The sequence below is a fragment of the Lepidochelys kempii genome, chromosome 4 (genome assembly GCF_965140285.1).
Source record: "Lepidochelys kempii isolate rLepKem1 chromosome 4, rLepKem1.hap1, whole genome shotgun sequence".
In the NCBI taxonomy this organism is placed as follows: domain Eukaryota; kingdom Metazoa; phylum Chordata; order Testudines; family Cheloniidae; genus Lepidochelys; species Lepidochelys kempii.
Genome location: NC_136383.1, coordinates 80,593,652 through 80,621,551, shown reverse-complemented (window position 1 = coordinate 80,621,551; position 27,900 = coordinate 80,593,652). Strand labels below are relative to the sequence as shown.

Below are 27,900 nucleotides of genomic sequence, written 5' to 3'. Positions count from 1 at the left end.
GTAATAACCTCACGACCCGCTGAGGGGTCCCAACCCCCAGTTTGAGAACCCCTGGTCTAGATAATACTTAGTCCTGCCATGAGTGCAGGGGACTGGACTAGATGACCTTTCAAGGTCTCCTCCTGTCCTATGATTCTATGATAATATAAAAACAGTATTAGTGTATTGATTTAATATCATTTTACTCAGTCATTTCAGGCACATTGTTTTCCTTGAAATCCCTTCTGTAGAACAAACAATTTTTTAAGAACTCAGTATGAAAATTTTAACTTGTAAATATTGAAGTACAGACAATATTTAGTCTGTTTCACAACTAATACCTTTATTACACATGTTAATAGCTAACATTTGTTAGACAGCATGTTATATTGAATTGGGATGAGAAGTCTAATTTTGCTATTTTTCATTACAGTAAAGATTTAGAGAACACACAAGGAATGGTCCACAAGTTAATCTTTAAATAGAGGCAAGGGTAAGTGAAAGTGTAAACTTGGCATCACATCCTTAACACCTCGCCTCCTCAACTTTCATGGCTTAAACAAGAAGAGAGAATTTGTCACTTGGACTGAAAAGACGATGAGAAAGATGAGATGAGAGCATCACAATGAGGATAATCCTGTTACTGTAATTAAGGAATCATCACATATCAGTTCATCTGTAAACAAAGCCCTTTATTTTCATGTTAGATCTTCTGTAATCAGCTGTATGTATCCTTCAATCTCTACCAATGCACACAAAGGGTATTTGTTCTTTTTTGTTAATTTTTTCTCTTTAGCTAAACTTTATTATATGGCATCTGTTATCATAGAATCGGTGCATTTTTAAAAAAGCTCTTAAAACTGATGCTTTTACAGATTGACATGTACATTTGACAGGCAAAACAGCTTTTCTTGTATGACTTATTTACATAAAGAGGTACATCGTATGAAATCTGTTACTGTAAAACAAATGGTTTTACAGTAACAGAAGTCCACAAGTAGTCACAGTCCCCTTTGTGGGGGCTTTGCTAATTCCCAACTCCCTCCGCAGTTATGTATCTGTCTGTGGCTTTGGCCCAGGTTGACAAATGGATTAGGACATTACAACACTCAGTGTTGCAACACCTAACTTTAACTGCCTAGAAAGTCACTGGAACAATAATGGACTCCACAAACCCTGAGTTAGGCACCTAGGCTCCCTATACAATGCATAGGGAGAGAGATGTTCCGAAGAATGGGATCTACAAAAGCCAGTACACTAGCTGCAGAGCTGCCTAAGATAGCCAATGGCTAAGTTAGCTGATGAGAAAGGTATGTCCAAAGTTCTATCTCTGTCTCTGAGTTCAGTACCTAGGTCCAGGTTGCAGGGAGGTGCCTATGTCTGCTAGCAATCCACAACCAAGAAGAACCCATCTCCTGCAGTCAGATGAATTAGGCCACTAAACAACTTCTTGTGAGAAGGAGTTGGGTGCTTGCCTAAGTCCACATAAAATGACCAGGGGAGTGGAGGCAGTAGCCTTCCTCAAAGCCTTTAGCCCAGTGTTTAGGGTATTAACCTAAGATGTCAGTATTCCTAGCTCCATTCCCTTCTCTACGTCATGAGAAGAAGGGAATTGAATAGTGATTTCCCACCTCTCAGGTGCCTGTCCTAACTACTGGGCTTTAGAGGTGTTTTCACTCTCTCTTGGGCCTAATTAATATTTAATTATGCAATTAAAACTTCAACAAGAGAAACTGGGAGAGCCCCCAAACAGAATCTCCTGGAGATCAGTGAGTGTGCTTAAAACTCTTCTCTTCAAACAGCATGGGGAAATGAACCAAGGTTTCCCACACTCAGGTAAGTACCCAAGGCTACAGCTGAAAGGAAATGGATGGCCTCTGACTCCTACCCCAAAATCTGGGGTTCAAGTACCTATCTTCCTTTGAGGATTTGAGCCTGAATGCTTTGCTGAAGCCAGCTAACCCATATTTGTGTGGATTCTATATATATAGTAAAAGTCATACAATTAAAGCAGAAACAAATGAGTACAATACACACCCAGCTGAATTATAGTATTCTTTATAATTCTTCCCTTCCTTCTGCCAAAGGGGGGAAAAAAGATTATGGATCAAAAGAAAGTGATCCAAAGCAAAAGGCAATAGAACAAACAACTGGGTAGTTAATTTACTTTTAAGATTTTTCTCCCCACTCACATCTACAGCGCTTTAGTCTTCAGCTACAATATTAACAAAATGCTTATATAGACAACACATATTACGATTTCTGCTGTTCTTCAAGTCAGCTATCCTGAATTCTTTCCTTTGCATGTTTCATCAGTAATAAAAGTAATGGTAATGTAATTCTGCCCACAGTCACAGTGCAGCCCCCATTGTCACAGAGATGCCACAGCAACCCCTGTCCAACTTCACTGCCTTCATTTGGTTTGTACAGATATAACTGATGGGCCTTATAACTGCAATTTAGTGAACAACTCTTTTGATTTACAAGAAGGAATAAAACTCAGTTTATTCTTAGTTTTCCAGATCTACAGGAGTAAAACAAAACCCTCACTTTAGCCCCTAAACTAAGCAGTTATTACTTTGAATATAGACACATACCCACAGAGTAAGGAGCTATATTTAGCCTATTTTCAGAGTAATGCTAAAGTTTAATGGACTCTCCTAGTGTGCTGACATACTTCTACTGCAATATAATTTTTTTCAAATAGAAAAGATATATTACAGATGAGAGAAAATGTGTGTTGTATTTCAGTTACAAAATCAAATGTGGTTTTGACTCATGAATTTAAAAAAACCTTTCAAAATCTTTGGAAGATCCTACATCCATGTTGAGCTCAAGTAGAATAGCAGAGGTGCCTCCCACAAAACATTTGACAAGTCACTCAGGACAATTTATATGCATATACATTTTGGTATCAGAGTGGGAGGAAGTTCAACCAAGCAGGTCAATCCATAGAAATTATTAATTATGAGCATGAGAAAATATCCTTCCATATGCTTGCTTTGGGAGTTTGTTTTTCCCATGAATAACTTTTTCCTCAGAAGAATATTTATGAGGAGTTTCCTGCAGAGGTTACTAGCATAATTAGTTTTTGAGCCTTGTGCACCCACATGGTTTAGTATTGATTTTTTCTTGCTATATGATATAGGCCACAATGCATTCATCCAGCTCTATGTCTCAGTCATGAGTGACCCAGCCAAGTATAAGTTACCCAGTGAATTACACAACATCTCAGGTGAAGTTAGAATGTGGATGAGAGTGAGCTGGCTGTGATTTAATCTAGACAAGGCACAGATAGGAGGGTGGGCTTGGGGAAACAGCCACATGGTTTAATGGAACTTATCTGAGCACCCCATCACTGAGGGATTGTGACCATCATTTGTAACAGTGTTGTTAAATCCTGAGCTGCTCTTGGATGTTCAGACAGTGGTTGCAACCATGGGCACTTTTCTGTCTGAGCCTGGTGAGAAGAATGCTGCCTTTCCTCTCTGATGCTGCTATTCATGCCTTTGTCACCTCAAGATTAGATTGCTGTAATGTGAGGTATGGGAGGCTACCTTGGGACCAGTCAGAAGCTGAAGCTAATGCACCATGTAGCGGGCCACTTATTCAGTGGAACTGCACCTTAATAGTACTCCAAGATCTCTGCTTCCTCACAATAATCTTCTAGGTGGAATTCTAGGTATTGGTTTTAACTCTAAAGTCGTAAATAGCTTGGGACATAGTTACCTGAGAAACCACCTCTCTTTCCCTGCCATAAGCCATTGTAGAGATCAGCATGAATGCTCATGGTTGATCACCCTCAGTGTAAATGAAAGGGAGGTGCTGTCAGGGTGTTCTCTGAAAAGGGTACTTCATTGTGGGACCTATTTTCTCTTTGGTCCACCAGATCCTGTATTTGGGAAGCCTGCAGAACCCATCTGTTCTCTCAACTTATTGAAGAAGGGAGGGGCTGAGGATTTGGTGGATGAATATGAGAAGCTTTCATTTGTATATTTCTAATTTATGGGAGAGGAGCGCAAAGCCAGAGGTGGGTACCTATAGATATTTTTTAGGAACACTAAGAAATAATAGTAATATTGGTAAAATAGTATGATAGGATTTTTTACATTCTCCAACTAAATATTGATTTCTGGTAGGTACTCTATCCAGCTGCTCACAGGAAATAGCACTTATTTCTTATCTTGCTTCTAGAGTTTTATGCATATTAGAACAGTTTTCACTGAAGGAGGAAAATCTAAGTGAGCTGCATATACAACTCAGGGCTGAATTAAATACCGTGTTAATTGTAAAACCATGAGGATTTGCAAAGCTCCAGTGTGCAACAGCTTACCAATAAAAATAGATATCTGAAAATTACAAGGAAAAAATAGTTAAAAATCCAATGTAAAATCTACACATTTCAAACAGAGCCTGTTTCTTAGTTCAGGGTTCCTCAAAGGTTTCCCCCACAACATGCATCAAATTTCAATAGAAAGATTGTGATGTGGACCGCCTCCTCTATCATTGGCTATCCTACAAGCAACCTCCTTTGCTAGTCACGGTCCCAGTTTCCCTATGGGAAACAAAGAAATTGTATACTTAAATAGGAATGTATTTTTAGCTGCCACTTGATTCAAGCTGGCAGCAGGAGAAGAGGAGTTGACTGTTGCCGTCATTCACACTAAGATTTATGTGCATGTAAAATGTCATGCAAATCAGGATGCTGTGGTTTTCTTTCACTGATACGATCCACAAGAATTTTCCTATGTTTTAGTAATAGATTTCTAGGTAAAGAGACAACCTCTTAAAGAGACATATTGTATTTTGAATAGTATGTGATTATGTCTGTACAAAACTACAAAGGCCCCATTCAGTGCACAGCACAACTAACAGGCTTAATATCAGCGAAATCCACAGAGACCAAGGTAGAAAGAATCCTCCCCACATGGCTGGGAAGCTGAACTCCAAGCACCACAGAAGGTATATACCCCCTTGCATAGGCTTCCATGGTCTAGACACCCAATGCAGTAGAATCATACCAATTTCTCTGCTTAGTGGGGACATTCCATTATGGGAGATGGAAGATTTGCCCCTAAAAGGGTTTAAAAGTTTTAGGGGCTGATTCTTCACTGCCTTGCAGCTTGTATAGTCATTTATACAAATGAGCCTGAGACTTCACCAGATCAGAATAGTAGCCTGGTACAAGGGAGTAGGGAATTAGGGCCTCAATGTTCAGTACTGTCAGAGCAATAGCCTGGTTCCTCCATCAAATTCTGTCCTATGAGTAGCTGTGAGTGTGCTCTTGTCAAGTCACTTTTACAACTCTTATTTTCCCTTTGAGTATTAATCGTACCGTTTACAAAACACATAGTACTAGTATGCTGTTCTTATTTAAACACTTTTCTCCAACTCATTTTAAGTGACAAAACCAAAAGGTAGAACTAAAAAGAAAAAAGTACATATCATCTAAGATAGCTTGAGAAGCACTGTCTGATGTGAGGGACCGGCAATTTTTTTTTCCAATGTGCATGCAGACTGGCAGCCGATGGCTCACAGACCGGCACTGGTCCGCGGACCACCACTTCAAGTAGCACTGATCTAAGACACTAAAAATACATGCTACACACTAGACGCATCCATACTGCATATATGATACAAATGCACAAAAGACTAAAACAAAGCACATTTCATTTCTTTGATCCATATCTCCACCCACTGAATTGAAGCAAGATTAGGCACTGTAGATGATGGCAATAGCAAAATGCCACTGACTTCAGTAGAGCCAGGATGTCCCCTCTAATATTATTTGTTTTATATACAAAAAGTTCTGTGTAATCCTAATATTTCAGGAATTAGAACTATATACACTGTACCTGTGGCAATTAGGTCCCAAGACTGCAATGGATTGAATTTAATGGGAGTTGAGAGTGCTTAGAACTTTGCAAGATAAGGTCCTTATACCCAGTTATCTGAAATACATTTTCTATCTGCTATGGAAGCAATATTTATCAAACTGCATCTTCCATTTGAAAAAAAAATTAAGGACTAGAAATATCAATTTACTGTTCTTGAATTTATAGAATTCTATAACATTTCCTTTGGGGATGCCCTAAATTCAAGCTATTTTAGAGGGGAGGCATCTAGATAGAAGACTATTAGAATTAAGAAACAGGAGAGAGGTTCTGGATCCTCTCACATTGCTTGAAATTCATCTTAATCCAGAGGGCCTGCACACAGCCCTCTGCAACATTGAAGGAATTAACAAATGAGGTCTACGTGCCCAGGCACTTACTCCCTCTCTAGCATTCATTACTTTGTATATCTGTATCACATTTCCTCCCTTTTATTCATTTCCTCTCATTTCCTCCAGTCTTTCAGCACTCCTTCATGTGGAAATTTACCTGGCCCCTACTCTTTCTCACCACCCCTTTCTTCACTCTATTTCTGCTCTATTTTAAATAGGCTGATTCTTTTTGGTCACAGATTGAAAGAGTTGTTGGTCCTATTTTTTGTGTCCGTCGTGACCATTGTATGAACTCAGAACACAGGTGAAACAATATACAAAGGATAAGAACAATTACCAATTAAAAACACATAATAGGAAAAATAGAGGAGTTGCTGTGGATTGGTTTAATTTTTCCCCACAAGGACTGTTGTCCTTTAGTCAGTCTGAAATGAAGTGTCCTAACAGTTCAATCTTATACTTTAGAAATTCAATGTATGTTGCTGCTAGATTTAAGTGCCATTTTTAATTGCTGATGAAATGCATTGACCCGTTCTTTCTGAGCTGGCCAATCCAAGATGCAACGAGATTTGAACATTCCTCTTCTCAAGCAAAGTGCATGATTCAGTTTGTAATCTGGAATGTCATGAAGAAAGATCAGTATGATGGAATCCCGACTTTGCTCAATAGCTTGCTGAACAGCATGGTACACCTTGAACCTTAAGCAAAAAATAAGAATTAAAAACTGGTGTCTTGAAAGTACATGCTATAGAACTACACAGAGCTTATGAATCATTGAATCAGCTGATTTATGTAGGGATGAGTGACATCAAATAATTTTCTGTGATAGCCCCACAAAGGTCAGTGCCAGATCAGGGCTTTAATTTGTATATAGTTTTTAACATTTAACCTTTATGATAATACTTGTAATAAATTAAAAAATGAGTTATTTATGTAACTAAAAAAGAGAATAATCTGCCCTCCAAGAAATTAACCATCTTAATTTTAGGCTCCCTTAGTATACAGTCTTCTTTCTGTCAGCCACACAAACCGGCAGTGGTAAGGCCCTGGCTCAAAAAATGATCTTTGTATGTTAACAATCTCACCAATCGCTGTCTTGTCTCAAACATCTATTTTTATGGAAGATCATCTGAAGGGCAATGATGGTTTGATTGACTAGATAAGCAGGTAGTTTATGAGCCAAATTCTGCTTTCAGTTACCCCGGGGTACATCTGGAGTACCTCCATTAAATTTCAGACAGTTACACTCATGTCACAAAGTATAATTTTCCCTGTACTTTCTGTTTTCAAGAAAGTAGACCACTGTCTTAGGGTATGTCTTCACTACCCGCCGGATCAGCGGACAGCAATCAGTCCAGTGGGGATCGATTTATCACATCTAGTCTAGACACGATAAATCGATCCCGAGCGCTCTCCCGTCGACTCCTGTACTCCAGTGCCGCGAGAGGCACAGGCAAAGTCAACGGGGGAGCAGCAGTAGTCAACTCACTGCAGGGAAGACTCCACGGTAAGTCAATGTAATGCAACGTAGCTGAAGTTGCGTAACTTAGATCAATCGCCCCCAGGGTAGACCAGGGCTTAGAGATGACTGCATTAAAGATCTGCTGAACAAGTGTTATTCATACATGCATGCACATACTCACTTTTTGCACCAGGGATCTTTTAAGAGATGGTCAGTGACAACAAAGATAATCTTCCGACTTCTTTTTATACTATTAATAGTGGCTTCAAATTCAGATATGCCTGCTTCAAAGTCTCGTTCCTCTAAACAAAACCTAATTTGAGACTGATCATTTTCTTCCAGAGGAATGAAGTTCTTGGACACCCAATTCCTGTCCCTTCTTGCATGAATAATGTAGGCATCATAATCAAACTCTTCCTGTTGCCTGTCTATTTCTGTAAAACCAAGTACTCGATTTACTGACACATTCCAGTAAAATGCTATCCTCCAGCCTTCAAAATGGATAAGAATGACAATAAAGATGAAGAGCATTATCACAGTGGTGCTTATTATATACAGTAATTGAAAAGGTGCACTATCTTTGCAGGGTGAAATGTCAAAATACATCACCAGAGTACTATGATATTTAGGTGGGGTGTTGCAAAGGTAATGAGTATCTAATCCAGGTATGTTTGTTTGGGTCACATTAAGCCAATTAACAAACCAGGAGATACTTTCACAGGTGCAGTCAAATGGATTGGAATCCATCTCTAGTTCTTTCAGATTCTTGAAAGCTGAACCAAACACTTTTTCTTCAACAGATGTTATAAGATTTTTCTGAAGGATTAATGAATTCAGAGATATCTGGTCATCAAACAAAGATGCTGGAAGTAAGTTCAAATTATTTGATCCTAAATCCAGGCTTCTTAATTGAAACAAGCCCTTGAAAACTTGTACGGGAATCTCATCCAAGCCATTAGACTTCAAATTAAGTATATGCAGGTTAAGAAGATCTTTTAAAAAAAGGACAGGACCACCTGGATTGGCATGTTTCCAAAGTCGAGCCAAATTATTATGTTGCAAATCCAGAATTTCAAGTTTGTGAAGTCCATCAAACAAGTCATCTTTTACGTTAGCTAGATTGTTGTTGCTGATATCCAGGATGGTTAGATTCCGTAGAGGGTGAAAAGGTGAAGGAGAGAGGTCCAGATTGCTACAAGCTACCTTCCGTAGCATCAGTTTTCTAAGGCTTGGAACAAAAGCAAATGATTCGCTTGTCAAAGTCAACTCTTTGTTGTAGGAAAGGTAGATATCCTCAATATTTTGCAGACCTTTAAATTCATGACCTGTGAGCACCTGGTTTATTTCATTGAGTCCCAAATCAAGAATTTTTAGGTGTCCCAACCAAGAAAATGCTCCACCTTCTATTTTTGTGATTCTACTTTTTGTAAGATTAAGAAACTGCAGAGTAGAATTAGCAAGTGATGAAAATGTTTTATTAGTTATTATTTGTAAGCCATTGGTCCAGTTACATAGACTCAGATATTTCAGATTGTCCAAGCCTGTGAACATATTAGGAGTAATTTCTTGAAAACTATTACTATCTATAAGAAGATACTCTAAATGGCTTAGCCAACGAAAGGAGAAATCATCAATTTTTCTGACACGTGATCTTCTCAGATTCAAATATTTGACATTGGATAATCCATACAATGAATGAGAAAATAAGTGATAAATCCTATTATCCTCTAGGTTTAAATTCTCTAAGCTTGAAAGCCAGGTAAGAGAGTCATTTTCTATCATGTTCAAATAATTTTTGGAAAGGTTTAAAGCTGTGAGGTTTGTTGTTTGCAGTCCGTGAAAGGTTGACTTGTGAATAAAAGAAAGCTGGATCTGGCTCAGTGACAGATTCTGAATTCTTGTGTCTGATAATTCCAAGCAAAGTTTCTCTGTGAGATTTTCACCAAGCTCAACATTGTTCAGCACAAGACCATACAGATTTCCAATTGCACATAAACAGCCTGTGTGAAACTAGAAGGGAAAAAAATTAATGATTTTGACATTAAAAGAAAAAAATCATCCAAGAAAGTTGTTCCACAAAACCAAAACATAGAAAGTTCTTCAAATCACTACCATAGACCAAGCACACAATTTAAATTAACTCATAGATTTTCACTAAATTCCACAGGACTTAACCAAACTTTGGTTTAAAATGCATTATATTTCTATAGTAATGGTTCAAAACCCTGTAGTAATACCCCTGAAAATTAATATTTTGTATCAGTAATGGAAAAACCTACCTTACTTTTACAGTAAATAGATGAAAGTGATTTGAAATTGTGTGTCTAATTTTCATTTGACTCTGAATCTTTAGAGGTAACTTGTAAATATATATACAACAAATCTCTCTGCCATGCATTTTCTGTGGGGTTTCATTTACTGATCTGTTGTCAAGAAGTGTCAATATGACACTAAATGAAAGAGAACATGGAATACTTTGGCACACGGCGGGGGGAGTATTTAGGCCTACAATAACAGTCAAGATGAACTCAGTCTCCTTTTTATGGGCACAGTATGCACTCATAAAACTAGAGCTCAAACATTTGCTTCCTCAAAATGAATGGCAGCTACAAATCAGAATATTTGCCCCTCTTCTTGATTCGTTACCAGAATTGATGAGTGATAGGCACAAGTACTCATTTGTGGCAGTAATTTAAATACATGCGCCAGAAAGAACACAGTTTGACTTTCAGATCCCACATTGTGTTTGCAGAGCTGTCAGGGGCGTGGGAAGACAAAACAAAGCAAAACCAACATCAATTTACTTGTGAAATGAGTACACTTATCCTGAAAGTCAGGGAGACAAATTCAGAACTCAACAATGTCATTTTTGCAATCACTTTTCAGAGCAGAACCATATTTTAATGCTGCATTGATTGGAGTGTGCATGTGTAGTACATAAAATAGCATACATGGAGTAAACTTGGATAGAGGACATCCACTTTTTAATCTATTTGTATGCTTTTCTATTGTGCTCATTTCCATAGTATCTGAGCACTTTGCATACATGAATGAATTTAGCTTAACACCATCTCTGTGAGCTAGGCAAAGGTTAGAAAATGAAGGGACAGACTGATTAACTAGTTTGTCCAAGATACCAGAGGACTGTTTATGGCAGAACTAGGAATAAAACCTAGATGTTGGCATTTCTAGTACAATGCATTGATAAGCTGAGCCACTGGAACTTCAGTTTAAAGAGTCAGAGAGGTAGTGGTGATGCCATAGGAGGGGGAGAAATATGCAGGAGAGAGAAGAAAGGAAGACAAGAAACCGAAAAGCAAAAGAGGGCAATGGCACACAGGTAAGAAACAAGGAAAGAGGGTGACAATGAACAAAGGAAGGGCAATGGGGAAGAGAATACAATGCAAGAGAGCAAAGGAAGTGAACAGCAGCGAACAAATGCAAAGGAGAAAGAGGGAAAGAAAAAACCAATGCTTCTTTTCAAGAAAAAAACTAGAGAGAAACATAAAACAGACAGACAGTATTGTGGAAAAAAAGAGATTAGTACATTTATTTTTTGGTTTTGTAGTATTTTGTTGCGTTTCCCTGGTCGAAAAATCTCTAAGTTTTGGGGGAAGAGATGGTATGGCTATTTTGAGCATTCATGCTGCTGCTTATCTTCTCTAGCTACTATGGTTGAATGTGGTTTCTTAGGATATGTCTACACTACATTTTAAAATCCACAGCAGCAAGTTTCAGAGGCCTGGTCTATAGACTCAAACTCACAGGCCTCGACCTATGGCACTAAAAACAGCAGTGCAGAAGCTGTGGCTTGGACTGGAGCTCAGGCTCTGAAGCCCTCCCCAACCCAACCTTCAGAGCCTGAACGCTTTGTCCACATGTAGCTGATTTATCTGATTTTAGTACGAGACCTGGGCTCTGAGACTCACTGCCACAGGTTTTAAAATGCAGCATAGATGTGTTGGATCATATTAAAGAAGTTCTGTATTAAAATCACAAATGAGTTTGATTCCCCAGAGTTTAAATTCCAGGGTATTACTAATTAAGAGGTCTCTTGGTTTTTGGTACTGTTTCTCTCCCTCTGTGTGTGAAACTTGCAAGCTGCTAATTGTGTTAGTACATTCGAAGACAGAGTCTGTTCTCAAAGCAATTCACAGAGAGAGAGAGACTCAAAGCAATACTCTAACAACAGAAACAGCACCCAGAGACTCCCCGCCCTTTTGTTGTATTAACAATTGTGATTAAAATAGAGATAGAGGATGTATGTGGATGGATGCTTGGTGTAGATAATAACTGAATGATCAGGGAGGTGCCAGCCTAAGAATCCAGTGTCCATCGGCTGAAGAAGGCGTCAAGTGGAAATAACCAGAGGACCCCCCGGAGGGCAGACTGGAATCCACCCAACAGCCTCAAGAATGGGAGAACCAAAGAACAAGATAACATCTTGGAGCTGTCAGGAATGTGCTATCTGCTGATTGATTCAGCAACAGCATGATGAAGCAATTCCCATAGACTGGCATAGGAAGAAATTCCTATAAAAATAGACTCTAAAAAGTGAGAACTTTGGGGTCTGATTCTGCAAACCAACTTCCAGGAGCATCAGATGAGCATCTGACAAGGCCCTGCTCCCTCCTCATGTCCAGGCCACCTGGCCAGTGGCTTGGCATGAGCAACTCTAAGGCTGGTAACTATGATAACAACCTTGCAGAACCTGTGTGTGTGGGTGTGTATGTGTGTGTGTGTGTGTGTTTGTATGAATGAATGTGTGAATAAATATGAGATTGAATGGAATGTTATAGCTATAACTAACTGCTTACTATGATTCTTTCTGTATTCACAATAAATGTGGTATTTTGCCTTTTTCCCTTTAATAAGATCCTGCTGGTTTTTATTTTATTGGTACAACAGATGTACTTTTGGTTACTAATTGTGACACGATCCTGCTTCCATTTATTTCAGTGGAAGCTGGATCATTCCCTTTACAACAAGTTAAGACTGAGTGATAATATTGCATCTTTACAAATCCCAAATGCTTAAACAAAAAGAAATGAGTAGTTAAGTGCATCAGAAATCTTACTCCACCTACATAATAAATCAACTCACAATATCAAGAATAAAATAATGTGTATTTTATTACAACAGAACATTATTACCTCTGACCAAAATGAATACTGTTCTTTTATCAGTGATTGCAAAATAGAAAAATTATGGTATAAATCATTTATACCAGCTGAGGTTGTGGTCTTGTATTTCTTACCTCTTTCAGTGGGTTTGATGATAAGTCAAGCCTATTTAAGGAAGTGTTGCTAAGAAAATCTAGTTCTTCCTTTTTTAACTCAGTGATTTTATTCTCTGACAGCACAAGCTCACGAAGGCTGTCCAACTGTGGCTGGGATCCTAATTTTGTAGAAAGCAAATGATTATGAGATACATCCAGTATGTTCAAATTCTGGAAAAAAGAACAGGTGAAAATACAGTAACAAGTTAGATACCTTTGGAATTATTTTAGCCATTCTGAGGTTAAAAATTGGTCACATCACAATTAAGGGAGCAACAGAACAAACACTGTAACAGGGAGAAACACATACGTTGGAAGGCAATAGTTTGTCTACATCAGATGTCACTCATTATGGGAATCCTTAAACTAGATGACCAACATGGCAGCAGGCTGCCAACCTCCAGCCTCCTGCAGGAGAAAGCCCTCTGACATCACACACAGGGAAAAGGAACCAGCGAGCTACCTCCAGCCTCAACCACTGGGTGATCTTGACCTGCCATGACATGGTAAAAAGCAAGCTGCTTATCTAAAACTCCTCCTCCTGCTAAAGGCCTAAAGGTCAGCAGACAGGTAGCCCAGGACTTGAATTCTATTCTCACCACTCCCTCTGAGTGGCCTTAATCCTTTTACTTAGTAAACATTATTTAGTTGCATTTCAACATTCCGATGGGGTAAGCAAGTATCTACATTTTACAGAGCAGTTAACTGGAGCACAGAGTTTAAGGGGTTTGCTCAGACTTGCCTAAGACAGCCAACCAATGTGAGAAAAGTGTTTAGAACCTATCCATTGGACCAGTTCTCTGTTGTTCTAAGGCCCTTTTATGCGACCCCCAGATTGATGCTGAGCTGATGGAATAACCCTATGTTCACTCTTTATCACAGCCCCCCATGCTATAGTAAGGAGAGGCTATTCAGCCAAGCCAGAACAGCAGGAACTAGCGTAAAGGAGGCTTAGAACCATTTTTGCTTTCCCCCACTCTCTCCTGCACTGTGTTAATCAAATGAAATGGAGAATAAAATATTTTGTCTCTGACACGGTAGGCAATAGCTTATAAGAACATAAGAACAGCCATACTGGGTCAGACCAAAGATCCATCCAGCCCAGTATCCTGTCTTCCTACAGTGGCCAATGCCAGGGAATGAACAGCACAGGTAATAATCAAGCTATCCATCCTGTCGCCCATTCCCAGCTTCTGGCAAACCAAGGCTAGGGATACCATCCCTGCTAATAGCCATTGATAGACCTATCCTCCATGAACTTATCTAGATCTTTTTTTAACCCTATTATAGTCTTGGCCTTCATAACATCCTCTGACAAGAAGTTCAACAGGTTGATGGTGCATTGTGTGAAGAAGTACTTCCTTTAGTTTGTTTTAAACCTGATGCCTATTAATTTCATTTGGTGACCCCTAGTTCTTGTGTAAATAACACTTCCTTATTTACTTTCTCCACACAAGTCATGATTTTATAGACCTCTATCATATCTCCCCTTAGTCGTCTCTTTTCCAAGCTGAAAAGTCCCAGTCTTGTTAATCTCTCCTCATACGGCAACTGATCCATACCCCTAATCTTTTTTGTTACCCTTTTCTGAACCTTTTCCAATTCCAATATATCTTTTTTGAGATGGGGCCACCACATTTGCATGCAGTATTCAAGATATGGGCATACCATGGATTTATATAGAGGCAATATGAAATTTTATGTCTTATTATCAATCCATTTCTTAATGATTCCCAACATTCTGTTTGCTTTTTTGACTGCTGCTGCATATTGAGTGAACATTTTCAGAGAACAATCCACAATGACTCCAAGATCTCTTTCTTGAGTGGTAACAGCTAATTTAGACCCCATCATTTTATATGTATAGTTGAGATTATGTTTTCCAGTGTGCATTACTTTGCATTTATCAACATTGAATTTCATCTGCCATTTTGTTGCCCAGTCACGCTGTTTGCGAAGAGCTACAAAAGGATCTCTCAAGTCTGCCCAGGACTTAACTGTCTTGAGTAATTTTGGATCATGTGGCAAATTTTGCCACCTCACTATTTACCCCTTTTTCCAGATCATTTATGAATATGTTGAATAGGACTGAGCCCAGTACAGACCCCTGGGGGACACCACTATTTCCCTCTTTCTCTAGTCTGAAAACTGACCATTTATTCCTACCCTTTGTTTCCTATATTTTAACCAGTTACCAATCCATGAGAGGACCTTCCCTCTTATCCCAGGACAGCTTATTTGCTTAAGAGCCTTTGGTGAGGGACCTCGTCAAAGGCTTTATGAAAATCTAAGTACACTATATGCACTAGATCCCCCCATCTACCTACTTGTTGACCCCCTCAAGAATTATAGTAGATTGGTGAGGCATGATTTCCCTTTACATGTTGACTCTTCCCCAATAAATTATGTTCATCTATGTGTCTAACAATTTTGTTCTTTACTATAGTTTCAACCAGTTTGCCCGGTACTGAAGTCAGGCTTACCAGCCTGTAATTCCCGGGATCACCTTTAGAGCCCTTTTTAAAAAATGGCATCAAATTCGCTATCCTCCAGCCATTTGGTACAGAAGTGGATTTAAATGATCAGTTACAGACTATGGTTAGTAGTTCTGCAATTATACATTTGAGTTCCTTCAGAACTCTTGAATACCATCTTGTCCTGGTGACTTATTACTGTTTAGTTTATCAATTTGTTCCCAAACCTCCTCTAATGACACCTCAATCTCAGACAGTTCCTCAGATTTGTCACCTAAAAAGAATGGTTCAGGTTTGAGAATCTCTCTCACATCCTCAGCCATGAAGACCGACGCAAAGAATTCATTTAGTTTCTCTGCAATGGCTTTATCATCCTTGGGTGCTCCTTTAGCATCTTGATTGTCCAGTGGCCCCACTGGTTGTTTAGCAGGCTTCCTGTTTCTGATGAACTTAAAAAAAAATGTTGCTATTACTTTTTCAGTCTTTAGCTAGCTGTTCTTCAGATTCTTTTTTGGCCTTCCTAATTATATTTTTACACTTCATTTGCCAGAGTTTATGCTCCTTTCTATTTTCCTCATGAGGACTTCACTTCCCCTTTTTAAGGATGCCTTTTTGCCTCTCACGGCTTCTTTTACTTTGCTGTTTTGCTACAGTGGCACTTTTTTGGTTCTCTATGTTTTTTAATTTGGGGCATACATTTAAGTTGAGCCTCTATTCTGGTGTCTTTAAAAAGTTTCCATGCAGCTTACAGAGATTTCATTTTTGGCGCTGTACCTTTTAATTTCTGTTTAACTAACCTCCTAATGTTTGTGTATTCTCCCTTTCTGAAACTAAATGCTACAGTGTTGGGCTGCTGTGGTGTTTTCCCCACCATAGGGCTGTTAAATTTAGTTATATTATGGTCACTATTACCAAGTGGTCCAACTATAGTCACCTCTTGGACCAGATCCTGTGCTCCACTTAGGACTAAATCAAGAATTGCCTCTCCTTTTATGGGTTCCAGGACTAGCTGCTCCAAGAAGCAGTCATTTAAGGTGTCTGCATTGTGTCCTGAGGTGACATGAAGCCAGTCAATATGGGGATAATTGAAATCCCTCATTATTTTTGAGTTTTTTATTTTAATAGCCTCTCTAATCTCCCTCATTATTTCACAGCCACTATCGCCATCCTGGTCAGGTGGTCGGTAATATCATAGAACTGATCAATGAAATTGTTTTTAATTGTTCACTTTATTAATATAACTTCATAAGCAAAGTTTTATGAATGAAACAACATTCATTCATAAAGCCGGTTACCCCAATAACTGGCTAATTGAGTTTCACTTTCAATCCAAATGCTGCTTAAATCGCTGAAACTTACACTGTTTCAACATCGTACCTTCTGCTCACTGTTTGTCATTCATTATACTTGTCTCTATTGTAACTTCTGTTCACTATTTGACATTCCTTACACTTGTCCATATTGTAACTCAAACTCCATTTTAACTTGTCCCAAACTCCATTTTAAAATGCTCACTTCATTTTGTAAAAGCTTGCTGCAACCTTCATTTTTGCAAAACCCTGCTGTAATCTTATCAGTTTAGATGTATGAATGAGGTATGGATGGATGATGGACTCAACCTCCAGCCCCAGCCTGCCCTGATGAAATAAAGTGTAAACACCCAACAGCTGAAGATGCAGACAACAGCCCTGACAAAGTAAGAGGAGTCCACCCTCAAAAGAAAAGAACCAAAGTACACTTGAAGAAACATCAAAGCCAGGTCCTAGGCTGAAAGTCATGTCTGCATTTGACGGGTGATCGATCACACCGGACCCAGAGGCAGCGTGACACAGCAAGACCCATAGACGCTGGATTCAAACTAAAGCCTACAAAAAGGATGGGTGAGATGGAAGACCTTGAAGGGCAACATTCTGCTGCCAACATGGAAGGGCATCGGTGCATACCCAACAGAGACCCAGCTCTTCCTTGTGCCCAGCTTTCCTGGCCAGTTAGCTGCCACAAGCTACAAATGCAAGCCACAAACTCAAGCTACATTCAGGACCAGTAACTATACAGCAGCTGCAGAATATGTGTGTATGAACGAAAGTGTGAATGAATGTGAAACTGAATGAAATGTTATAGCTATAACTGACTGCCTACTACGATTCTTTTTGTATTCACAACAAATGTGACATTATGTCTCATCCCCTTTAATAAGATCCTGCTGGTTTTTATTTTATTGGTATAACAATATATCCCTGCTATATTCTTATTATTAGAGCATGGAATTACTATCCATAGAGATTCTATGGTACAGTTTGGTTCATTTATGATTTTTACGTCATTTAATTCTACGCTTTCTTTCACATATAGTGCTATTCCCCCATCAGCATGACCTGTTCTATCCTTCCAAGATATTTTGTACCCTGGTATTACTGTGTCCCATTGGTTATCTTCATTCCACCAAGTTTCTGTGATGCCTATTATATCAATATCCTCATTTAATATGAGGCACTCTAGTTCACCCATCTTATTATTTAGACTTCTAGCATTGGTATATAAGCACTTTAAAAACTTGTCACTTTTCAGCTGTCTGCCATTGCATGATGTAATTGAATGGGACTTTTCTTCATTTGACTGTTTCTCATCAGAGCCTACCTGTATTTTATCATCTTCCATCCTCTCCTCCTTACTAGGATACAGAGAATCTCCATTAGTAGATCCTCCCCTAAGGATGTCGCTGTCCGAACCATGTGCTCCTCCACACCTGTCGGCTTTCCCCCAGCCTTTATTTTAAAAGCTGCTCTACGATCTTTTTAATTTTAAATGCCAACAATCTGGTTCCATTTTGGTTTAGGTGGAGCCCATCCTTCCTGTATAGGCTCCCCCTTTCCCAAAAGTTTCACCAGTTCCTAATAAATCTAAACTCCTCCTCCCTACCTACACCATCATCTCATCCATGCATTGAGACCCTGCTGTTCTGCCTGCCTAAGTGGCGCTGCGCATGGAACTGGAAGCATTTCAGAGGATGCTACCATGGAGGACCTGGACTTCAATCTCTTACATAGCAGCCTAAATTTGGCCTCCAGACCTCTCTCCTATCCTTCCCTATGGCATTGGTACTATATGTACCACAACCACCGGCTCCTCCCCAGCACTACACATAATACCTAGATGCCTTGAGAGATCTACAACCTTTGCACCAGGCAGGCAAGCCACCATGCAGTTCTCCCGGTCATCTCAAACCCAGCTACCTATGTTTCTAATGATCGAATCCCCCATAACGATTACCTGTCTCTTTCTAATAACTGGAGTTCCCTCCTTTGGAGAGGTAACCTCAGTGCGAGAGGATACCACATCATCATCTGGAAGGAGGGTCCCAAGTATGGATTCATTTCCCTCTGCTCCAGTTGGATGTTCTCCTTCCCTGAGACTTTCATCCTCCTCCACAGCACAAAGGCTGTCAGAACAGGGGTAGGACCATTCTACTGTGTCATGGAAAGTCTTGTCTCTATACCTCTCTGTCTCCCTTTGCTCCTCCAGTTCAGCACACCACAAGCACAAACACACACATGCTACAGACAACAAACTTACCCCAACCGTAATCACTCCTCCTTCACCTGGAGAACTCCCTCGCGAAACTCTCCTTACCATGTTACTTAACCCACATGTAAAATGTATCTAATAATTATTACCCACTTTTGCTATGTCCTTTGAGATTACAAATGAAGTATGACCACAGTCCTATTTTTATAAGTGGTCAAACAGACAGTTAAAGTAAACTGGGAGGCACTGTATTTTAGTACATTAAACATTGGCCTTCACAGTTAGACTTGAATTCTAATAATTTGTGACCTTGGGCAAGCTTGTTAATATATTTGAGGCTCTATTGCCTCAAAATAAAAAATGGGAATTTTAATACTATTTTGCCAGCCTCACAGTATTAGCTAAGGCTAGACCCTGAAGTGGCTAAAGGCACAAAACCTGTTTATCTAAATAATCATATCCCTACACTCTGGGGTAATCACCAAGTAGCATAGGGGGAATGCCAGGAGCATAGCCAGAGCAATTCTGTGTTCTCATGATTCCCCAACTGCCAAGAGAGAGCTTAGCTGGTCAGGGTAACCACAACACTCACTTGAGCTGCTGGAGATCAGTTTACAGATAAATAAATTGTGGTTACTTTGACAACCACCCAAGGCAGAAGAATGCTAACAAATTCTAAGCAGATGACCATGTTGGCTAGCAGCTACAAATTCATATAGGCCCCAAAAAGCTCATAGAGGCCTGAAAAAGGAAAGAAATGTAATCCCCTCAGCTTGGTAAAAAAAGCCACAAATGTGTGTGCTTGGAGTATGGAAAGTTGACACACAAAATATACTACCTACTAGACTTGGCCAAAAAGAAGAAAACTTGCAGTAAATTTAGGAGATTTTAAGTCATTCTACATTCTGCTGTTTTTCCTATTTGATTTTTCATTTTCTTCAGGTTACATTATCTTCTCTCATTTCCACAGGGACTGAGGGGGAATGATATGTAACCTCAAACTCCGCCTCCACCTCACCCACCTCTCCAGACCTGCCTACTTGCCCCTCTTCCCCCATCACAGACCCTGGACACAGAGACTTCAGAAGAGGAAGAAGGGGATAGAGGGAAGGACCCCACAGAGGTGGCAGAGACTCCATTTTGCTCTAATCCAGTGGGCCCTATCTGGAACATTCTTTGGGAAAATAAAAGGGCTCAAGAAGTTAATAGTAACAATAGGTTGCTTCTTCTCCAGAGAAAGAAGGAGGGTATATTTAGGCTTGGAAGGCATAGCTATTTATAGGTAAATGTCGATAAACATCAATTTAACTGTACACACACAAACCGACTGATGGAAATATTTCCACCAATTATAATCAAAATTTACAGATACAAAAAGTAAGAAAAATTCTGCTTGAGTTTGATTTAAGGTTATTTACCTTGTATATTTTGACATATGATGTTAACAACTTGTGTTTTAACAGTTATAAACTTTAACTTTTTGAATCTCAACATCTACTGCCATTAAAGAATTGTCTCGCCCAACCCATAATTTCCCATAGCTGTGACCATTCAAACTGATAAAAATAATAAAATGCTTAAAAATAAACATCAGTATTAGCTGACAAAATTAAAAATTGAATTTTAAGTGTATTGGACCTTCCCAGATGAGGACCATGACCTGCTCTGGAGATGCATTGGATTTTAATTCAGTAATTTCTTCTCTTCCCTTTTAGAAAATGAAAAGCAATATTTCTATATATCTTACCTTCAGGTTTTTGAAAGGATTGCTTTTGATCTCTATTATGTTGTACCCTAAATTGAGCTCAGTCAGGCTGGCACAGGAAGCAAAAACATTGTCAGTGAGCTCACGCAACTGATTATGCTGCAGTTTCAAAACTTTTAACAGGGGCAAAGTTTGACACAGTTCTGGCTGAAGTTTAGAGAGGCTGTTGGATCCTGCATCCAAGTAAATAAGCTGGCTGTACTTTGTTAAATTTGCAGGTGGTAGCTTGTTTAGCTGGTTATGAGAAATGTCCAACGCTGTTATATTAATTGGAAGATCTGAAGGAATTTGTTTCAGCTTTAGATGACTGCAGTCAGCCACTTGATTTCTGATCTTACATTGGTTCTCAGCCGTTACACAAAGCAAGGAGAAGGTCAACAGGCTGAAAGACAAGCAGGCCCAACTGGGAAGAGGATCTCTCATTGTTCTATCTACAAAAGAAAAATGAACACATACAGTACAAGTTATAATCATTTTGGTAAAATATGTATATTAACACCTACTGTAAAGTAAGCCAGACTTATAATCAAGTACTCTCACCTATGCTATATACACTACAACACAATTTGATAATTTTAAAATTACCTAAAACATTTAATCTGCCCCTCCCATACAGTAGCACTCCCTTGTTGAAAAAATTAAACTCAATCACATACCAAAAATTTAGGTTTTGTTTAAACTTTGTCTTTGTTGTTTAAAGTCCGACTGGAAATGTTTTAACTTTTTTATTTCAGTGAAAACGGGGTGGTTTTTGTTTTTGTTTTTTTAAATGCCAATTTAAACTTGGCCCAAAATTAAAATTTTGTAAAATCAAGGTGTCACAGGGTGGTACTAGCCCTAAAGAAGGAAGAAGCCAGTGTGCCTGTTATTCACCAGCTCCCTCCTAAGTGAAGCTTAAGAGAGGGCACCTGGGTCCTATAAATAGGAGGTCCTTGAAAGGTCTGTCAGGACAGGTGAGAGTTGCAAGGGTCTCTGAAGGAAGCTTTTGGTAGTGCCTGAAGGTAGGTGATTAACAAGAGGGGTGCATTCTCAAGCCAAAAATCCAGGACTGGAGAGGGTTGAAGGCCAGAGGGACTTGCTTGTGACATCTAAGCCAGAAGGTGAAAGGCCAGGGAACAGCAGTGGGTCTTACCTACTGGTGTCTCCAAGCATGGTCATCTGGGCTCAGCTGCCCAGTGAGAAGGTCAAGGGAAGTGAGGGACACTACCTTAGTGAGGATGAACTCCCAGCGGAGAGGCTGTGGAGGATTCCTCCTGAGAACAGTAGGGTTTCACTTTAGCTAGGAGGGCTGGGGTGACTGTTGTGGTAAAAGGACAGGAGATGACTGAAGAAGAACCTGTGTGTGGTGGAAGATGCTGGAGTGTGGTATGTGTTATGGGGATGGACTAAAGGCTATAGGATTTTACTAACTATATCACTGGGTATGAGAAATGGACTGGTTGGGGCTTTTGCTATGGATTATTTGATCTATGTTTTAGTAAATCCTCCCCTGCCCACCCCTGGAGGATATTAGTGAATCAGAGACACTTGTGTGGTGTTACTAGGCACCCTGAAGGAGGAATGCTGAAGCCGGGATGCCTGCTCTGCTGCAACCTGATGCTGGAAGATGCTTCAGGTGAGGTCACCCTGTCATGGGGATTTTTAATAAAACCTAACACCAACCGAAATAGTCCAACAATATCACTCTTAAACCAGCTGGTTTTACAAACAAAAAATAAACACTTCCCTGTACTCTTTGAAACTTCAACCTTAAGAATCCAGTAGTGAAACTGACTGACTTCTCTCCAAGTTGAGAAATATAAAAAACAAGTTAAAGTGATGGGTATATTGGATTTTTAACATTTTCCCATTTTTAATATTCTAATGTATTGGTAGGAGATTTACTTACAGTTAATCTTTTAAACTAAACAATGTTTCTTTAAACATCCCCTTTTAGAACCCAAACATTTCAGCATTGTCCTAACTGCATGAGGATTGGAAAAACAAGCTACTAAGAAACAGATAAGAAATGAAAGTGAAACTAAATAGTCAAAATTTAAGGTAAGAGCACCAGAATGGGCAAATAAAATGCAGAAGTGATCATTTTTACCTTTAAATAAAATTCTTCATCCAACTAACCAGTGATGTTACTGGGAATAGCGGTAAGAACATTTGTGGTCTTGCAAGTATATCAGACCAAATCCTGCAATTAGGTACACCCATGTATCCACAATGATTTTAGGTTCAGATGCAGTAAGGTGCTTAAGCACCTGCCTGACTATAAACACAAGTAGTCCCATTGGTTAGACTGCTCGTGCACTTAGTTACCATGTACTTGTGTGCCATACTGAATAAGGATTAATTAAAATACATAATGCTTTGTAGAATCAGGGGCTAAATCCAGTCCTAGATAGACCTCAGAGCAGAATTGTCCCTTTTAGACAACTTTCCAATTTAGAAAAAAGAAAAGGAGGACTTGTGGCACCTTAGAGACTAACCAATTTATTAGAGCATAAGCTTTCGTGAGCTACAGCTCACATCTGAAGAAGTGAGCTGTAGCTCACGAAAGCTTATGCTCTAATAAATTGGTTAGTCTCTAAGGTGCCACAAGTCCTCCTTTTCTTTTTGCGAATACAGACTAACACGGCTGTTACTCTGAAACCTTCCAATTTAGAGTGTTTCCAATGCTTTATTACAAGGGCGGCCAACCTGAGCCTGAGAAGGAGCCAGAATTTACCAGGGTACATTGCCAAAGAGCCACAGTAATATGTCAGCAGCCCCACATTAGCTCTCCCGCTCCCAGCGCCCCCTGCCCACTAGCAGCCCCCCTGGTCAGCGCCTCCCTCTCCCTCCCCTCACCTCCCAATCACCTGTTTTGTGGCATGCAGGAGGCTTGTGGGGGAAGAGTGAGGGCACTGCAGGCTTAGGGGAGGGGGCGGGAAGGGGTGGAGTGGGGGCAGAGCCTGTGGCAGGGCCAGGGGTTGAGCAGTGAGCATTCCCTGGCACCTTGCAAAGTTGGCACCTGTAGCTCCAGCTCCGGAGTTGGTGTCTATACAAGGAGCCGCATGTGGCTCCAGAGCTGCAGGTTGGCCATCCCTGCTTTATTAGAATAAGTATTCTGAAGCCAGGTATCTTTTTGACTCTTGTTCTCAATACAACAGAACATTCTTTTTTAAGTGTCGTTTTGAAAGAGTACAAGTAGATAGTCAGTTTCTATAGACTATTCAATTAGCTCATTTGAAAAGATATTAAAAATGAATGTTTAAACATGTTAGACACTTTTGTTTTACAGTAAAAATAACAAGCCTATTTCAAAAAGCAAATTAAGTTACAGGTACTGCTTCTATACCTGTGTTCTGCTGCCAAATTGTTTTACAATAATATTTTAAATCTTTCTTTCTCTTGTTGCTCCATGAAAGCTCTTATTTTCTTGAAATGAAGCAAGAGTAAGCTCTCATAGAGCTTATTACAGGCCTAATTCAGTGGAATTATTCCATATTTACACTGCTATAAAGAAGAACTTGACCCATTATGACCATTGGTTCAATTAATGTACTGATACATTGTATGAATCATTAACAGATTTTTGCATTGAGTCTTTAAATTTTTCCATTTCCCCATATTCCCACCATGTGATATTGCGAAATATATATTGTTGGATTATGGACTAGTTTAAAATCTACCATAAGTAGAGCACACACCTACAGTCCTAATCCTTTAATCAGATCTGGTGTGGGACCCTTGAACCCAAGCACAGCTCAATTAAATTGAGTCGGACTTCATGCAATTGCAAGGATCTGACCATGAAGATCCTACTGCAAAATCTGAGCCTGTGTTTGCTGCCAGCCACAGAAGCACCATTCTGCTGAGCGTAACACAACTTCAGTTAAATGTGCCATTTCTGCTTTCCCCTTCCCCATGTTATGTTGTATTGCTTTTTAAAACATTTCTGCCAGATCTATTGTGCAGGAATACATTCTGTTCATACACACTGCAGAACACTGCAATCCAGTTGGACTCCAGCCCTCCAAAGCAGTCCTTTGATGTCACTAGCACAGCTCCCTGACTACAGGATCCTGCTTGTACTTTTCACAATACCACAAGAAAATGCTGATCCTCTTCCTAATAAGACTACAATACAACTCTAAAGCTTGCTGTAAACTCTATGGAATACATCCTTATTGCTGCACAAAATCTTTGCTCATGCAAGTATCCCCATTATGTAAAACTTACTCTTATAAATAAGGGCCTGATCTTGCAAACCCTAACTTCCTTTGCTTTTAAAAACATAAGGTGAAATCCTGGCTACCCTGAAATCAATGGCTTCAATAGGGTCAGAATTTTAACAAAGCAAACCTCACTAACGTTCACCCTTGGGTCCAGGGCCCAATCCTGTATGGTCATGAGCGCCATCTGGAAGATACTGAACATTCCCAACTTCCAGTGACATTCAGAACTGAGGATGCTTAGTGCTTCCCAAGGAGCAATTAGCATTTTACAGGATTGTTTTAAAGATCCCTTGAAATATGATACCGGAGGGGAGTACATATGCCGTGGGCGTTTTCTGCTGTAACAAATACGACTTTAAAAAAAAAAATAGGTTGAGTAGCTTCTCTATTTATTTATTTTTTTTAATCTCAGACTCTTTGGAGATTAGAATTTTCAATTTTTCGTACAAATAATGTAATCCTTAGCCAGTAGCACACAGATCTGTGGAGTCATAGAAAATCAACAGAAGACCTGAGGCTAACAAATACAGCGTTTTAAGGTTTAAAAACTACATTGCTTGTACATATCCTCATCTGGGTTTTTACGTTTGTAATTGCTGCACACTTGTCAATGTTTTATTGGTAACTTCTGTTTATTGAGAACCCGCTCTAGTTTTTCCTTAATTCAAAGCTGTTAAAAATAGGATTTCCCCACCCCCCCACTCACCAGACTCCGGCAGACAATGTCTGCTTTGGGAAAGTTCCCTCTTTTTTCCTGCTGGTTTGTTCTTAGGAAAGGGGACTTCACCGCGATAAACCTTCTATGCAAAAGCTGTGTCATACAGTAAAAGCCGAGGAAAGTACCAAAAGGAGAAGCTACACCGTCCTGTTTGCAGCTGCACAGAAAACTCTCCCTCTTCCTACTTCTCCCTTCCTTCATTGTTTGCTTTGAACAAACCATTCCTGTTTCCGTGCATCTGATCAGCTCGTTCCATTTAAAGAGACAGCAGCCTCCTTAAGCCTTGATGTTACCCAAGGTTCATTTCCAACAACTAATCCAAGCCATTAAGCATTGTTACTTTTTTCAGCCCGCAGTAGTTTCTGTTAGGGGGCTTATTCCTTCACCCACTTACTTCCCTGGTCCTTCTCGCATGAACAGAGAGCAACAATACCCGAAGTCCAAAGGTGCAAACAATTCGATGTTTATTGGGGTGAACTTCCAGCAAGCATGATTCCAGTTTCCTTCCTTAGTATCCTCCTTCCCAGCTCTAACACCACAAAGCCTTACACCTGTGTCCCTGTTCCCATTCCTGCCCTTAGCCAAACATGATTCCAACTTCCTTACTCCCATTCCCTGTTCCCATTTCCCCCTTTAGCAAAACATTATTCCAATTTTCTTACCCCCCTTCCCTGTTCCCATCTCCCCCTTTAGCAAAACATGATTCCAACTTCCTTACTCCCATTCCCTGTTCCCATCTCACACATGCCCACCCACACCCCAGTCACTTCCTCATTGACTACAGATTATATAGTAAAACTTGAGTTCTGCTTAGCTATACCTTAGCCAATCATTTTCCTGAAATTTAACTAACCAATCCTAACATATTGTAACATGATTATGTAACCAATTATATCCCACCACCTCAATTAGTTTACACCCAGCAAAATTAATTATACAGCAGACAGGAACAATCACAGAACCAGACAGAGATTATACAGACAAACAGCAGCAAAGTGGGAACTATAATGACAAAACAATACAGAAGTGAGGATTTCACATCCCAGCTATTGATAAGTGAGTTCTTGCCAGACAGGATGCTATCAAACTAAGTTTCCTTTTACATTTTCTAGGCACTTCCCTTTCTCTGGAGGTGATAGGAATACAATCCTGTCCTGATAGTGCCTAACAGCCCAATAGCACCTTATTTCAATGTGACTAGTTTGGAATGTGAGGATGTGACCGCTTCCCAGCTTATGGCTGCCTCTGCTGCTTAGCCAAAGGCCTTAGCCTAAGAACAGGGCCTCAGACTGTCACAGTAAGAGAAGGCCCTTACACCAGCAGACAGTGATTTTGATTCTTTCTTTTATACCTCTATCACTAGCCAAGTGATAAGAATACACCTAAATTCTTAGAGTACAGGCCTTTGCAGACAGGCCTGAATATCTATATCCTAACAGTTTCCATTCCCCATTATCTTTCCAAGGTATTTCAAAATTGCCTGGCTTCTTAATCCCTTCTCTTTGCCCTATTCTCCCTCTCCTTCTGCCCAGTTCTGCTTAATTTTCATGTCTTTCCATTAAGAGTGGGTCTGCACCAGAAAAATGTATACCCTTATTCTGGCAATGTGCTGTTGCACTCGGCACCCGTTCTATGCAGCCAAGGCACTGGTGTTTTTACTACCCTGGTCGCAAGAAGCTTTCATGATAAAGTGGTCAAAATGCCAGCACCCAGATCACACTAGTGCTTACATGATTGCTAGCACTGGTGCAGCTGCACTGGTGCTGGAATACAGGTTTGCCTTTTTCCAGCGTACACAATGCCTTAAGGGGCAGCAGAACAACGCATCCAGCTTCTAAAGCTGAACCATATTAAAAATAAAAGTTGTAATCACATTAGATTTCCAGCTTGATCCCTCAGTTCAGTAAAATATAAAAGCAATAATTACATCCCTGCACTTTAGCCATTTGCAAACTTTCTTTCTGCTCCATTCAATGTGGGGTGAAGGCCTTGAGGAGTCTGATTTACCTGGAGCCCACAGAGCCTAACAGGGGTAAGGACAGCAGAAAGAGAGCGAACAAATACAAGCCCTTTCCCTTCCCTCCCCTCCCCCATACACTGCACAGCACCTTGGCTGCGCTGCTCACTAATGTTTTGAAGCAGAAGTGACTCCTCTAGAGAGCATGAATGGCACCTGTTCCTTATGCCCTTTGATTTCTTTCTACCATTACCAGATAAGCAAGCGATAACACCGAGCAGCCTATGGAACAATAAAGCTCTGCCTCA

General features: G+C 39.9%; 1 protein-coding gene across 2 annotated transcripts; it reads right to left on the bottom strand.

Moving 5' to 3' along the window:
- Positions 1-169: 169 nt before the first annotated feature.
- TLR3 (toll like receptor 3) lies at positions 170-26,299 on the bottom strand. Of its 2 annotated transcripts, none has more exons than XM_073341859.2 (5): positions 25,761-26,299; positions 20,692-21,140; positions 12,925-13,116; positions 7,849-9,677; positions 170-6,903 (listed from the first exon to the last, which is right to left on the bottom strand). In XM_073341859.2, the coding sequence occupies exons 1-5, from the start codon at positions 25,855-25,857 to the stop codon at positions 6,675-6,677; spliced, it is 2,796 nt and encodes a 931-aa protein (XP_073197960.1). In that variant the 5' UTR covers positions 25,858-26,299; the 3' UTR covers positions 170-6,674. The 2 variants fall into 2 exon arrangements, with proteins under 2 accessions (XP_073197960.1, XP_073197961.1); XM_073341860.2 differs by having other exon boundaries at positions 25,624-26,298.
- Between the last annotated feature and the right edge of the window lie 1,601 nt (positions 26,300-27,900).

Coding starts and splice junctions, on each gene's coding strand:
- TLR3 (XM_073341859.2), bottom strand. CDS start 25,857: ATGGTTTGTTCAAAGCAAACAATGAAGGAAGGGAGAAGTAGGAAGAGG. Junction 21,141..25,760: donor CGGTGTAGCTTCTCCTTTTG/GTACTTTCCTCG, acceptor TTTCTTTTGTAG/ATAGAACAATGAGAGATCCT. Junction 13,117..20,691: donor ATCCTTTCAAAAACCTGAAG/GTAAGATATATA, acceptor TCTTTTTTCCAG/AATTTGAACATACTGGATGT.